The sequence below is a fragment of the Strigops habroptila genome, chromosome 10 (genome assembly GCF_004027225.2).
Source record: "Strigops habroptila isolate Jane chromosome 10, bStrHab1.2.pri, whole genome shotgun sequence".
Classification (NCBI taxonomy): domain Eukaryota; kingdom Metazoa; phylum Chordata; class Aves; order Psittaciformes; family Psittacidae; genus Strigops; species Strigops habroptila.
In genome coordinates, this window is record NC_046359.1 from 2,690,491 (window position 1) to 2,706,869 (window position 16,379).

Below are 16,379 nucleotides of genomic sequence, written 5' to 3' on the forward strand. Positions count from 1 at the left end.
AAAGACAAATCATGAAGACATGCTGCACTCTGTTCAAACTGCAAAGACAAAGCATGCTAGTACAGGAGGACAATTTAATGACAACATCTCTCATTTGCTGAGAAATAACTCTGCAGAGAGAAAGGACTGGACAATGACCAGCATTTTATTTACACAGGTCATGAGACATGTCACTTGGGTGATCTGTTCTTGTCAGGCAGTCCTTAATTAGAAAATTCCTTGAGAGAGCTCCTGTTCCCACTAGGTGCTTATTAAAATCTAAAGACAAAAGGAGTTAGTAGAAAAGCCTGAGGAATGGACAGAGAACTCAGGTTACACTGGAAGGCAGGAGTCAGCTGCTGCTATCATAGTGAGAGCCACTCAGGATGGGATGCTGGATTTTGAATGAAAAACTCTCCGTGCTGTTACTAGTGAGTATTTTTAGCATTCAAAAATATCTAATTTGATACATATAAATATTTTAAGCTTGTTTAAAAGACATTTTATGGTTTGCTTACAGTAATACTCCCAAGCTTAATGTAAAACTTGCTATAAAATATTCATCGGCCTTTTTATAACTTGTCTTAAAAACAATTTAAAGTCTTACTATTTTATTTTTAATTATTTTTAAGTCCATGTACTTTAGTCCTCAGACAAAGGGAACAGAGGTTTGCAATTGTAATTGAGATTATATTTCAGAGGTTTTGAAGAACTAAGTATGAGGGACAGAGAAAGGAATTTCCTCAGCTTCTAACTCCCTCCACTCCTAGAATTCTTTAATTTTAGCTTTTATAGCCTTCTTAGAGACCAGGCTAAGACCTGTGTTTAAGATCAAGTTTAGCATCATACTGTAAACATCATCTATGTCCTCTACTGGGGATATGGGGATAGGATTGTAATCGTGCATTTGCTAAAAGAGAGCCTCATTCCAGCAGGCATTCATGATTTTTATCATCTGTGATCAAGAACTGCACTGCATGCTGATTTTGAAGTATCTCTCAGATACTTTAAAAACTATAACCATAATCAGTTTTATATGCATTAAAAAATACCGTAAGTGTCACTAATCTGTAGCCTGTCTGCTTTCTAGCTGGTGTGGCTGGGACTGAATTTCTATTTGTTTATTGACACCTTCCACTGGTATGAAGAAGAAGATGCTTACATTTATACACGGATTATGCTGGGAGTAAGTACAAGTTTGATTGTTAAAGGGCTCCACAAGAAGAATGTATGCATAGTCTGATTTTATTTACATCCTTCATAACAATATTTTCCATGCTTCAACAGTAATGTTCTCATACAAGAGTACTATGCTAATATAGTATTCTCTTTCTTTTTCTCTTCCTATACCAAGCTTGTAATTTAATTTCTTTATACTGTTATATCTACAGTCAACCTTGGCTTGGGCAAGAGCTTCTGCAACGTGCCTTAATTTTAACTGCATGCTAATCCTATTACCGGTCAGTAGAAACCTTATTTCATTCTTAAGAGGAGCAAGCATTGTAAGTATCATTTCTTAAATAGCCATATTATTCTCCCTTTTTTATTTCCATAGTTCAGCAGTATTATCCATATCAAACATTTTCCAAGGAATTTTAATTTTTGGTAGAGAAGTCTATACACTGTTGCTTAGTTATTACCGTTTAAATTCATGACTGAAGAGAAACAAATGGCTTGTTTAACGCTGTGCTGTATATGCAACACTGATTTCAGCAGCCACTGCATAGCATGGAGTCATGAAGAGAAAAGTGAGGAGCTACAAAAAAGGGAATGTAATAATGTAACTTGGCCAAATGGAGAAAATATGTATCCATCATGTGTATCCTGCGTAGCTACAAAGTAAAAACTGGAGAGGGAAAATGTACAGATAGATAAAAGTCAGGGCATAAGGATAATAAGGAACATATTTAAACCCTTTTGTCTGAATGGCCACCATTCAGGTCTTACTTTCTTGTAAGCACATGTTTTTTTGTAATGGAGTGGTCATCTGCTCAGATGCAGTGAATTCACTTGCAGTGAGTTACTATAGTCAGGGGAACTCCAATACCACACATTTGGGTAAAAAAATCACTGATCAATTTGTGACTCCAAGAACAACAGGAATTTAGAAATAGTAACATGATTTTGTTGTAAGGTGGTTCTTAGTTCTACTATTCTGGGTTTTTTTGGGGGTTTTTTTTTTTTTTTTCCCCTTCAGAGTTAGAATTACATTTCAAGCAGTCTTTAGGCTGGGAATCAACACTGTTTTATCATTGTCTGAGACCAGGAGCTGAGCATTTAAGAGAACAAATTCTTGTTGGACTTCTAAATCAGTTTGTGAATTAACATTAAATATATGCATGCTCAGTTACATGCTAAGTAAGAACTCAGAGAACTGGAACTCTTCTCATAGATAATCAATATTTTGCTCTCTGAACAATATTCTGCTTCAAGGAGCATGGTACAGAGCAACTTGACTGGCTCCAGCATGGCCAGCACAGGGCTGCATCCAGTGAATCTCCACTGAGGTTCTGTGCTCTTGGCATTGCACCCAGCAGTGCTCCAGTTATTTGCAAGATTTATTAGCTGGGAAACAATGTGGATACATGCCAGGATATTTGGCATGGCAATGTGCCAGGTCAAGAGAGCAATCCAGACACCCACAGCACCATTCAGAGCCTGAATCAGGTCCATGAAGGCTGTCTAGGTTCCAGCAGAGCATGTTCGTTTTGGCTCACCGCAGCCTGCCCCAGTCCCAGGCCAGCTCTTTGCAGAGGCACCCAGCTGGCCATGAGCACACCACCGTGAGTACTTCCAATAATGGGACAATGGCTCAGTAACACATAAGACACCTGAGGTCTAGACAGCCTCACCCTCCTGGGGTGTGCATTTCATGAAAGCAGTGAAAATGTTTTCATTGCAAGCTGGCTTTGCCAGCAGTTCAGCTGTGTTTATGCAGCTAAACCTGAGCTTGCAAAGCACTGGTAGCACAGAATGGTATCCTTATACCAGCAAATGAGTTAATTACCAGCCCAGATAAATCACTCATAAACCACAGTTAAATGTAGCAGAGTTTAATCAAGCCTGTTATTGAGCCCCTATATCGGCTCAATAGCTTAAGAAATCCTGGAGTGTCACTACGCTGAAAATAGTTACCTGAATCCCAAAGTTAAGGCTAACCCAAAACTTCCACTGAATTCCTTTAACATTCCATTTTTAAAAGTACTAAACTCCTGTCTCTAAAATGTGAGTTGTAAAGAGTAATAGGAATGAAATAAAACAAAACAAGTTCTGCTTTTTCACCAAGTGCTGTGGAGGAGCATTGAGGAGACAGCTTGACAAAAACATTGCATTTCACAAGATGGTTGCCTATGGAATAGCTGTAAATGCAAGTAAGCTTTTTCTCTTTTTTTCTTCTTTGCCTTTGAACTGTTTTGAATTTCACAGTGATTCTGTCTAATGCTGTAATCCCTGTCAGCTCTGAGACATGCTATTTTAGTGCAATCATTTGGTGACTGCAGCTTTAAATAGGTGTAGGAGTCCCATCTGATTAACTATTTGTAACCCTTTTTGCTTGAGGAAAGTTTGCCTGTTAAGTCAATAAACTTCCAACCTGGATAGTAACTACTAGTTGCCATTTAGTTAATGTGACCAGCTTGTGTGCTTTTAACATTTAGTGTAAATAACTTTCATTAAGTTCCTGAGAGTAGATGCGGGGGAGATGACATGGCATTACAGTCTGATTTCCTAAGGAAATGGTGCTTATGAGTAAAACTACTCATCTATGCATCGCTACCTCTTCTTCAATAATTTTTCAACCAGGTAATAAATTTAATCTGAATTTGTGACAGGCAGCTGCCTCAAAAACATTAGTTTTCTAAATTCTATTTTTTTTTTTTTTAATAGGTGGTGGGTACAGGGAACTAGTGGCACCCTTGAGAGAAAGGCTGGATCTTGAAATCAAAAGTTATCTGTTCTGCTGGTGCTAGTGGCTTACTGAGCTATAGGTTAAACCTGGCTGGGAAGAAGACATGGCACCTTCCTGTTCTCCAAGTGATTAAAGGACCTGGAGAAGACTGAAGCTTGTAGGAATTAAGAGAACATGAGGGCAACAGGAGATAGTATGGGGAAGAGTGATGTGCAGAGAAGGAAGAACGAAAAGCAACATGAGGAAGGACATAAGCACATAGAGATGGAAAGGTATCTGGGGCACATAGTTTTCTTAGAAAATGTGAAGGAGACACAGGGTTATTTGCAAGCATAAGACATTGCAGGGTAACAGTTCTACCCCCAGGCTGCCAGAGTGGATCTTGGACCCAATATTTTATTTTAGTCTACACGGGGGAGCTGCTTTTGTGTGTATAGGCTTTTAATGTCCTCATGCAATGAGACAAGAATATGAAGTCAGGATTGCCAACAGGAATCAATAGCCGAAATTTGTCCTTTGTATGGACTGATGAAGAATTCAGAGGGGAAGGCTAGGGATGCAAATGTGCCTCTTGTAGGGCATTATGATGATTTACTTACCTGTCATGTCCATTCATTTATCAGAGTTCAGTTTCAGCATAAAGCAGATTCATACGGAACGCAACATTGCTTCTTTAATTAACAAATCAACCCAGGAATGTAAATTAACCAACTCCTAGTTGGTGTATAATTTGTCATGCTCCAGAAAGAAAGCAAAACTGCACAGTCAAACCTTTAATGTTTTTGGTTTTTACATTCATATAAAAATGTTTGCTAGTGCATTAAAGTGGACATTTTGGGAAGTGCAAGTCTATCAGAAAAGTGATTACTTTATAGCTTCAGTAACTCCAAGGAAAAAGACACAGGAGCTGATGTGAAATGGCAGAAAGCACCATTATTTAATTCTGCCACTCTCTAGGGAGAAAATGAGGGTTCATTGTTGGGTTGTTATTTGGGTTGGGTGTTTTTTCCAGAATATAAAATGGACAAATAGTTGATGAGATATTTGAGGAAGAAAACAAAATACAGGGATGTCTAAAGAGCAAAGCATGACGACTTATGAACTCATGCTTCCCTAACAGACAAGCGAGGATCAAGTATCATATTTGGGAAAACACTGCATTACTGTATAGTCAGACTTGGGGAAAGAATAGCCAGAAACACAGTTGCCTGAAATTAAGTTTCAAATTAATTAAAAAGAAATAAAAATATCTACAGTACATATTGTGACAGATAAGCAACATTCCAGAGTAAAGAGGTACCTGCAAGTATACGGAGTCCTTTTTAATAAAATTTAAGTGTTAAAATGATGTGTAAATGTGCCATTTTCATCTCAACTGACACATTATTTATCCAAGTACTACCTATATTGCCTTTGTTACACAAAAACATAGTCAACTCCTACTAGTTTATTGCAATTTAGTAATTCTTACTTAAATGAATGTTCTTCCCTGTATGATCAATAGCCTAAATGTGGTGGCAAGAAGTTAAACCAATTTGAAGATCAGATCAGTAAGCTTAGCCTCACAATATAAAATTGTAGACGCCTTTATTATTAAAGTAACATGTATTCATCTCAGCATGCCAGGTGGTGTTATTCCAGCATATTTATTTAATAGCATGCTAAAAATAGTCGGTACAACATTAGTATTGTCTGGCTTCTAACAGGCAGCCAGTTCAGCTGAGGTGTGCATGGCCTTGGAAGAAGTACATCTGTACCTTTAATTTTTCATCAGCTCTAATACAAATTCAAGAGCAGGCTTTAATTGGTCAGGTCATAAAGGGATATAATTAGAGACTAGTGGAAGAGGGAAGTTGGAGGAAAGAGAGAGAGTAAACAATGCTATCTATAATCAAGGGCATCATTGAAAATTCAGTAAAGGGAATTCTGCTTAGTTTGGCTTCCTGCGTTCTGCATGCCTGTCTGTGATAAGAGCTGTCTGGGAGTTATTCACCCACTAGTAAATCTTCCTTATAGACCCGTAACTCTGCTAGAATAAACTCATAGTTTCATGCACTCTCAGTTTGATCAGTGCAAATCATTCTATGCTTTCTAATGCAAAAGAGACTTTTCAGTTCAGACACAGTTGTCTGGAGCCTAAAGATACATACAAGAGATAGAAAATAACATTTCATACAACTCCTCTCTCTTAATGTATTGTTTTTACCCTCTTAAGAAAGTACATTCATACATTTCCTGATGTAAGAAGTGTTGGGGGAGTTATATTTTATTTTACTTTGACATAAGGTGCATATTTTGAAGAACAAACTGCTTCTTGTGTTGTTTTGATGTTTGCAGGAAGGTTATATAGATATATTGCTCCAACACCTTTTGAACTATAATATGAATAAAGCTTAAGCAATTAAGGGAAAGTAGGGGAAGGACAACAAGGTTCCTTGTAGTTAGGCTGTTTGAAACGGTGGTTGCTGCTTCTTAAAAATTCCAGCACTGCTATTTTCTCTAGAAACACACAAAACACAGACTGAAACACAGCAACGCCGGGTATGTTTGGCTTCTGACAAGCACTGAAAAATCTATAGCTAAAAATACCAGAAAACTTTTCAATTTTCAACCATGTTTTGGTAGTGGTGGCTGTGTAAAAGGCTTTGGTGATCTGAGTCAAATTTTTGTATAAGTGATGAAGTTTTCAGGGAAGCAGATGCTTATCTTCAAAAGAGGTTGAGCTGATATCTCAGTGTTGTACTTCCAGAAATTACAGGAAATCCAGTTTTCATTAAACTGCATTTTTTTTTCACTCAAACTGCTTAAATCCAGACTTAGTGCAAGTGCTAGGAAGGAAACTACATTAAATTAAAGATTGTAAGCTTCTAGCTAGGATAAAAAGTGGTCCAAGTCATGTTCTTCTTTGATGTTTATGACCATTCTAAAAAAAAAAAAAAATAAAATCCAATGCAAGTATGTGTGTGGTCGCTATTGTTATAATTTTTACAGAACCTGTACCTTTTTAGTCCACAAAGACAGCATGAAGCTGAATGAAGATTTCTGTGTAACTAGAAAAGGCACAAGGCAGTGTGTGGCTAAAGAATCCAGGCTTGGCTGGGGACAGAATTCTCCATGCCTGGGTTAGCTGCTTGCAAAGATATTCTTTTCACTGTGGGCAGAAAAGCCAGGATTTGACCCTTTGACTTTATCATGATGGTTTGGTTAACCAAAACATTTAACTGCTAGCAGCAAGCTCCAATTTGATTATTATCCTGTACAGGCATGCAGAAAAAGAGAGAGTGAAATCTTGTTCTCAGATAAACACATGCAATTTCTGTTTAGTTCAATGAGAGTTGTGCATGCTTCACTGAAGGCACAATTGGCTGAATAAGACTAGCTAAATTGACCAGACTTTAAAGATAATTTAATTACATCTCTTTGTATTTAAGAATATGTACAGTAAACACCCTGCTCTAATAACAGGGGTGCTCCCTCCCTCCTTCCAATAAAACCTTTTATTTGATCTCAGAGGTGGATTAGATATAACATGTTGGGGTCAAATACAAATTAACGTACGTTAAGTACTTCAGAGGTTCCAGATGTTGCTAAAAACAACAGTGAAAATCCTTCAGTCTTCACATGCAGTTATAAAAGAACCCTTTGTTTAAAAGATTGCATGATTTATTCCGTACTTTATATATGGTTATGCAGAATGAGGAAAAAATTGAACTGAAAATCCTAAGACGTAATACCTTAAAATTTTCCCATCATGGTTAACTTACCTAAATGGTGCAGGGAAAAAAACAACTATTCTAAGCTCAGATTTCAGAAATTTGCATATTAATTTTGGAATTGCTTAGTAAATTCTATACACTGCAGATGTAAAGACCTTCAGAAAATGCACTTTAGGGATGTAAAATATTTCAGCTAATGGCAATGTATCCAGTGCCAGACTTCTTAGTCTGCCACAACTATTGTACATTAAATGAACCACACTGAAAATGGAATTAGATCTTTGCATTACTCTTACCATCCAGCTATAATTCACTTTTAGATTGCATCATTTTTTCCTAGCAGCACGCAAAACCCATCAGAGTTATTAATCTAATAACACTCTAGGCAATATTTAAGACAATGGGACACTCAGGTAAACCAACATATTCAGTACATCATTAGTTTGAATGTTAATGTTTTCAGTGTATCATTATACTCTGTACATTAACAGCTACTACAAAAAAGCTTGTAGAAAAAAAACCAAAACAAAACTCTTGCATTCATGCTGGAAGTCTTCTATGCTTTCAATATCCTCTACCCACTAGCTGAAACCTGGAGTGAATGTCACCCAGAAGGGAAGATGTGGTAAATCTCAGAGAAGTAGGTATGATGATACTTCCATTGACATAACACTTACAGTAAAGCAGAACAATATGCAGATAGACAAAATGGTGTCCTTTAAAAGCCTGCAGAAAAATCTGACTGGGTAAAGTTGCAGAAAGTGGATCTTTCAGGGAAAAATTGCAACATGACTACTCTTCATTAAATCTTTGGCTCAAGACCTTGGGAAGCTGTATCTAGTCAACCCACTTTTTTTCTGTTCAAGACTAGAAATACTCTGTTAGCAAATGCGGACCTCTGTCTATCTGAAAGAAACTACCACCTCATTTCACTCTCAACACCTGGCATACACCAGATAGCACCAGGTTTCCTATTGCTGCTAGAATTTCCTATTGCTAGACTAGAATATGTACAAATCATCTGCAACCCTGCACTTTGAGGAAAGTGAGGGATTTCATAATCTCCTAAACAACGGAAAAGTCATCATTTCATGCAAAGACTTCACAATCTGCAGCATTGCTTTTTAAAAGATCTATGTGTTTTGGAGGTGAAAGAGAGAAAGTGTGTTATGCTATGAAGACAGACTCAGACCTCCATCTCTAGTCAGTTACTGTTCTAAATCTGCAAGGACAGTGGAAAACCTGCAGGTTATAGGCTGCAGGGAACCCTTGGTAAAACAACACTATGGATTACAACTGTGTGAAACTCACATGGTCCCAAGGCTACGGTGACTATTACATCATACCAGGGTTATAAAGAGCATCCTGCAGGTGTAGAGGACAAGAGGCTCAAGCACCAGTAATTACTAGCAAATGCCAAGATATAACTGCTCAGTAGAAGTCCACTCAGAGATTCACTGTCAGGGCTTTCTATCCTTTTAAAGATTTCTCTCCCCTTTCGCATAGTCTAGTACTGCACTACATGCAGCATATAACTCAACAACCTACCGCAGACTGTGGTCTGTTACCCCACACTCCTGTTCTCTAAGTTCACTTTGACATGTCAGAGAAATCAGGTCCTTGTCAAGCAATGACTTGGTTCCCTTCCAGCTGGATCTGATAACATCCTTACCAAACATCTGTTCTGAAAGGAGTCCCTTGTAGGAACAGTTCCCCCCCTTCTCACTCAGCACTTAAAAGTGCTGTTACACTTAAATACATAAACAGTGTTTATATACTGCTTATACATCAGTTGTACGCTGGGGAACAGATTGCCACAGCCCCCACACAGCTGCCACCTACACCCTGCATCTCAGAACCTCTCAGGCTCTTGGGTTTTGACAGTCTGAATCCACACATTTCACTTGCTGCTTGCAGTCTAGTGTAACCTTTCTTCCAGCGTTCCAGCATTTCAGAGGTGCTGGGAGCACCCTCTCACATACAGGCTCCCGGGAGCATTTCCTGCCTGATGCTGGCTGGGTTGTTTCACATGCAGCACCTAATCCATAACAACGTAAGCAGGACATGCCGGGTCACTGAGTCCAATACCCTCTAATGCTCGCAGTCACGTCATATATGCTATTTTATAAAATGATCAACCTTCAGCTGAAAGCTGCTTAGATTGCTTGATCCCATTATCCCGTTTATTGAAAGGTTATTTTAGAGTCTCATTCTTTTGATAGCTTGAATCTGTCTTCTAATTTCCAGGCTCATTTTATCTCTGTGCAGTTCATACCCATTTGGATTCAGTCTCCATTCTGCTGAAGCTATTCCAGCTTGTATAAGTAATTTATTATTCATTGGGCCAAAGATTCAGGAAAAATGGGAGCTTGGTTTTGCAGTTTGGGTGCTCAGGGCATTCCCTTGGGATGCTTGTGTCAATAAATGTTTGATTATTTTTATTAAGAGTTTCATCAGGATTCAGCTTACAAGTGAAAAAAGAGTCAGCCCAGTGGCTAGGACGTGATTCAGTTTAAAGCCCTGCTTCAAATTTAATGTAACACGGATTTCCAAATAGGTCTTTCATCTCCTAGTGAGTACCTCAGCATGGGGCAGTGAGGTGAAGCAGGTGTTAGGGAGTGGCAGGGAGGAGTCCCTAAGGTAACATAACATTTTGAATGAAGTGCAACCTGACAGTCAACCAACCCCAGCACATCTACTGCTCTAGAAGGATCATCTCAGAAGAACAGAGTGAAAATTACCTTGCTTCAGCCCGGACACATGGGCTAACCTACTGTTGAGGAAGATAGTAGTCTTCTACCTTTTTGCACTGGCTGCTTTAAGCATGTCCATGGCCAGCAGCCTACCTCAACTCATATTCCCATGCCCACAGCTCTCCCCGGGTGATGGAGAGGAGCTGGACGCCAGCATCAGAGTGGGGGACCTCACTAAGTCGATACTCACCTAAAAGACTTAGCAATACCAAAGTACTGATGCATTTAATCCTGTGTTTTCATCTGTGATTACACAGTGACTAGCACAACCAGCACAGTAAGACATTACCTTTGTGAAAACAGTTACAATTAAAAAAAAAAATGAAAAAAAAAAAAAAGAGGAAGAAAAAAGAAAGGAAGAAGAAGGAATAAGAAAGAGACAAAGAGGAGAAAAGAAAAAGGAGAAATAAGAAAAAAGGGAAAAAAGTAGAAAGAAAAAAGGAAAAAATGAGAAATCAAAAATAGAAAAAAGGAGAAATAAAAAAGAGAAAAACAAAAAAAGAAAAAGCAAAAAAGAATCTTATTTTGGGAGAATATTGCTCAGGGAAAAAGGTCGTATTTGGTTTACTACAATACTGCCTTCTAGAAAGGTTTTTTAAGTAGTCGGGGACAGGAACAGATAAATGTTGAAGGAGAGATGATAACGGGAAGCTAATTATAAAAACTAGAGATAGCATATCCTAATAGCTCTACTGTAAACATATAATTGTTTTTCATTGTCATTTTTTCATCCTTTGGCATTTAATATTTTGCATTAATTACAACTTTACTGTAATGGATTTGAGAATCTTTCATCCTGAAAACTGAAACTCTGCATGATTATGACTTTACCTGTTAGCCAATTACAAAACAAAGCTCTTCCTCTTTTCTTCTTTTGAAATTATTGCCTTTCCACTGAGGAAAAGAATTACAGGGGTTCTCACTTCACTCTAAGGTATTTTTCTAAACCGACCATTTCATACACCTTTTGGGAGCAGGCCAGAAGTAGAAGTGATATATGAGGCTCAGAGCAAGACAGATCTAACACTGTGATTCAGACTTCTCCTTTAAAACCATAATTCTGGTGGCTTCCCCAGGCTCCACCTGAGTACAGTAATTGTATAGCTACTTGTTAATAGGGGACAGATATCGGACGCATGTCTTAAATGTCCCTGGTGCAAGTTGCAAACTGGTCTATGCCTAAAGGAGACAAATTAGTGACCTGCATAGCAATATTAGACAATGGCACATCCTAATATATTAATGAAAAAAGAAATAAAATAGGGATTTTAATCAGGTTTGGTTTTTTTTTTCAATTTTAAATTTTGAACAATTTAAAATCAGAGGCAAACACCTCTATCTCATCTCTCAAGAGGTTCTCCTTTGATGACACCAAAGACTGCGAGGGCACTTGATTGTAGTCATGGGAGGTGACTCCAGAGATGTTTGTCTCCTTTCCAATGTGAAGCAGCTGCTTCATATTAGACATGTATTTCATAAAATTTTCCTTTTCTTGTCACTTTAACCCACGCAAAGTCCTCAATGTATGCCCAAGATTTTCAGATAGTTTGTAATGTGCTTAATGAAGTTCCTTCTGGCACTGTGGACATGTACAAGTGTGTCTGTAATTTCACACTTTCTTTCATGCAGCCATTCATATTGTTGCCCACTTGATCAACATTGAACGGTATCATACCAGCCAGTCTACGGAAGCTGGGGAGTTACGGAATAAACTTTCTGGCCTTGGCAAGAGTCCAAATGAAAGCTATTTGAACCCAATCAGGACCTATGAAACAGTAAGCTGTCACTTTTTGGTTTTCCTCATCTAAAAAGTTTTCCTCTGTGGATTCTATTGTCGGTAAAACTGTATTTCAAAGCCTTTTAACCAGAGCGAGAAGGTGCTGCCAAAGGTTAACCTCAATTTCAGCTGAAAACACTTACTGAGAGCTGCAATTTTCAGGTTACTAAGCTCAAAGAAATGTCTACAGTATTTTAATTAGTTTGTCAGGAGACAGCTGGTGGGGGAAGGATAACGAGTGTTGTGAATAGTAGACAATGAAATAAACCTGCAAAGAATTAAAAAAAACAAAAACAAAAACCTAAACTATTAATACATGGAACAAACACAACTTATTTCTAGAAAGAAAAAAACCACAACAAAACCAAAACCAGACCCCAAACAAAACAGAAATAGCATTTAATATTTCTTTCACAGCTGTTATTTGTCTCTCCCCATGGTCATGCAGTATTTTCCCAACCTGGGGGTTCATTCTGCCTTGTTACATGTTGAGCATGGTGGCCCAGGGAAGAGGACATGCAAAAACACCTGGAGGCTTACTGCGTATAGGAAGTAGTGCACGGGGAAACTGTGTACTCTTCAGAGTTAAGCAGGACTGCGGGCACCTCAACCCTGCAAATAAATGGTTCTGCTTACTTTGAGGAAAAAAGTGACTGTGCCTCCTGTCCACCTCCTTGGCTATCTCACAACAGCATTATAACCTCATCCTTATAATACTCATACCATAAAGAAAAGCAGCCCCTTTCTGCAAGGTGTGCATGTAAAATATGCAAAAGTTAATCAGCTTTTTTCCTTTTTCCATTACTCTATACATCACACTTATATGTTTGCTTGTGTATAATGTCATATACTGTTACATATTGCAGGGTTGAAATGGACCTGGTGAGACTTCCACACATATTGTTTTTGCTTTTTAGAAAATTTCCACATAGCCAGCATGCGATAAAGATTGCTTGAACACCATGGAGTGAGGCTCTTTTGATCAGTAGTGTGCTCCACTGAAACAAGAAACAAAGTGAGACAATAGCTGGACAACCATCAGTAGGATTTGACAGTACTTTTCAGATACAAGGCATGTTGTTCTGTTTTTTTCTCAGTTCCTTTCTAGTTTAGAGAGTGTGATTTTTACATCTTTCAAAATAAAAAAGTAAACAATTCTCAAAATTGAAAAAATCAAGCAAATAAATGGTCTCAGCGGTATGAACACAAAAGCCTTCATGTTAGTGTTGACAAAGTAGTCAGGTTTAACAGAACAGGACAGCGAGCCAAGGATGTAGCTGCACAGTCTTTCAGAACAGAGTGCCCACTCCCACTGCACATGAGATATTCCCCAGGAAGAGAACAAAGCTCACAGCTCTGAACGTGAACCTACTATTTTTCAATATGATTTTTTTTCTTCACTAAGCCTTCACTAAGGTGATACAATTGTGAGGTACGCCTCTAATTAGCATTAAGATCCTAAATACCCTTGAGGAAGAAGGCTAGCATATTTTGAGATCCTTTCCTAGATTTTTTACAGTAATATGCCCCACAATTGCCTTCTAATTTACGGTCTAGATTTTACTCTAACCTCTAATATTTATATTTCTTTTATCACCCATTTGTGCCTCAGTAGCTACATTCAGAATTAATAAATTTTGAAGGAAAGCAAATAAAAGATTGTTCCTAACTTTAGAGAAGAAAGTTCTGAAAGCAACAATTCAGGCTTTCTTTTCAGCTTCATCCTACCCCTGTAGTAGCAATGTACTAAGTGTCTTTGACATTTTACCTTGTTTCCTCTCAACATTCAAACTAACCACTGTAGTGGAAATGTCCAAAATATTACCTAGATCAATGCTGTTAATATGTAATAGGATCTGAACACACTCTTCACAGGCATCAATTTGAAAATGTACTGTGTGCTGTCAAGTGCAAACATTTGAAAGAATGATTTTACTGTAAAAAGTGACTGTAAAAATGGCATTGTGGCATTTTATCACCTCTAGGATTTCCATATCAAATGAGTGCACTTTACAAGTACAATATAGGGGTTTTTTACTCCTAGTGTATTAACCAACTCAGGATCCAGAAGGCATGCTGAGCTCCTTCATTCTTGCGCATCAGCACCAAGAAAACTGATATATATGCTTCGCAGGCCAAATGGGGACTTCATTTACATTCTGCTGGCATATTTAGCTTAAGCCTCATCTTGTATGTGAGATTTTTACTGCTGTTCTTCATGATTTGCACGTTATAACTGAGACCAGCATCTGACTGTTGTATTCAAAATACATCTTCATTCTCACTTCAGTTTATTTTGGTGGGTTTAGACAGATGTAACAAACCTGTGCTGATGCCTGTGAGTCATGAACAAGAAGGAACATGTTCTAGCCCAGCATATTGATGTTTCATCACTGACAAGCATAGAAATGTAAATTTAAATATGTCTTTTAAAAAATAAACCCAAGTATTATCCAATGTATCTCCAGATAAATGTAAGAAACAAGTAAGTGAGGTATTCTGTTAGGTAAGTGAGAGCATGCCATTTTTATACACCATTTCAGGGCTGCTAATACAGGGTTAATTTACATGGAAATAAATTAACCACAAAAGAGCTCCACACCTTTATGGTTGCAGGTGTCTTAGCACCTCATTTTACCACCTTAACATGAATAAGCTGGTTTCTAGTGCTGTTTTACTTATTTTATCTCTAGGATTAATCTCATTTCTCTAATAATTTCCCTTTTTTTCTGAGACAATTTTATATAAGTAAAATAAATAAAAGTACTATGGCACTGGAACAGATTGCCAAAATAAGTGGTAAATGCCCCATCCCTGGCAGTGTTCAAGGCCAGGTTGGACAGAGCTTTGGGCAACATGGTCTAGTGTGAGGCATCCCTGCTCATGGCAGGGGAGTTGGAACTAAATGGTCTTATGGTACTTTCCAACCCTAACCATTCTATGATTCTATGATTCTACTAATGAGACTGTCTGATGTCCTTCTTTCAATTCCTGAAACAAATAAGTGACAGCAAACATTTACACATCTGTCTGTGGTAAGCCTGAGTGGAAATAGAGCAAAGGGATGTTTTTCTGCGCTGTTCTGTTGGTAAAATGGAGGTTTGCCTTGCCTCCGTGTCTTGTTCTGGTTTTCTTCATTTGCTGAAAATATATCTTAGATTTTGGCTTTGTATGTAATAGCAGCAACAGTAGCAATAGTAACAGTAACAGAAATAATAATAAAAATAATGATTATAACTACAATAACTACTAATACTAATATTGTATTCTTATTCTAGAACACAACAGGAGAGGTACTAAACACCATAGCTGGAATAACTGGAGTTGTGATAACTGTGGCTTTAATTCTGATCATGACTTCATCCACTGAGCTCATCAGAAGGTCATGCTATGAGGTGTTCTGGTATACTCATCACCTCTTTGTGGTTTTCTTCATCGGTTTAATAATCCATGGTATGGGGTAAGTGTCTGAATAAACTACATAGTGTATATGTACCCAGCAAGAGATGAAACACAATTCAAATCTCTAATTCTTTGCTTTTCTATTAACAAACTGCTGGGATCTTTGCTTGGAGACAGATTGCAGATTGGTATCGCCCACCACTAAAGTACATACAGACCACTGTTCTCTGACACAGAGGAACTTCCTAGTACCGCATGCATGTGTCTGTTCTCTGGAGGCACATGATGTCTCCATGGAGCAGGGAACAGGCAGTACAATGTTTTGTGGTGTGTTACTTTTCTCACCTCTTTCCTTGCAATTTGATAGCTGCCACGTTCAGTTTGGCATCGAATGTTCCTGAAATTGGCCCAATTAATTAGTCCCAAGTTTCAGAGGCACAGCTGCAAACAAATTCTGTAAACTGTATCCTGCCCTGATTGAAATGCCCACCCTCCCCTCTCTCCAGCAAATCTTTTAGAATCCAATTTCAAACAGCTATAATGAACCCTGTAAGCCTTCAGCTTTGCAGGCACCCTCTGCCTAGCCAGCTGATCGACACTCCTCAGCAAGAGACTTCCCTGAAAAGAGGACACTTATTTAACAGCTCAATAGCATTCAATGAGCACACTGCTTACCCCAGGCTGAGAGTGCACGGCAACAGAGCAGCTCCTTGCTGCCCCCACACATCCCTACCACTACCCCATTTATGAAAAGAAGTCAAAACACAAGGTTTCATCCACTTCCCATCTCTTTCTCATTCCCATGTGACTGAACAAAACTCACTCAGGCCTACCTCCTTTTGTGT

At 38.3% G+C, this 16,379-nt stretch overlaps 1 protein-coding gene across 1 annotated transcript in view; it reads left to right on the forward strand.

The window, feature by feature from the left end:
- Positions 1–365: 365 nt before the first annotated feature.
- The window catches only part of NOX3 (NADPH oxidase 3), a 38,236-nt gene continuing 22,222 nt past the window's right edge, over positions 366–16,379 (forward strand). Inside the window, exons 1-6 of the mRNA XM_030499537.1 lie at positions 366–410; positions 1,070–1,165; positions 1,371–1,481; positions 3,266–3,350; positions 11,985–12,130; positions 15,411–15,592. Coding sequence (XP_030355397.1) covers positions 366–410; positions 1,070–1,165; positions 1,371–1,481; positions 3,266–3,350; positions 11,985–12,130; positions 15,411–15,592 — 665 coding nt within the window. The remainder of the gene's footprint in view (positions 411–1,069; positions 1,166–1,370; positions 1,482–3,265; positions 3,351–11,984; positions 12,131–15,410; positions 15,593–16,379) is intronic.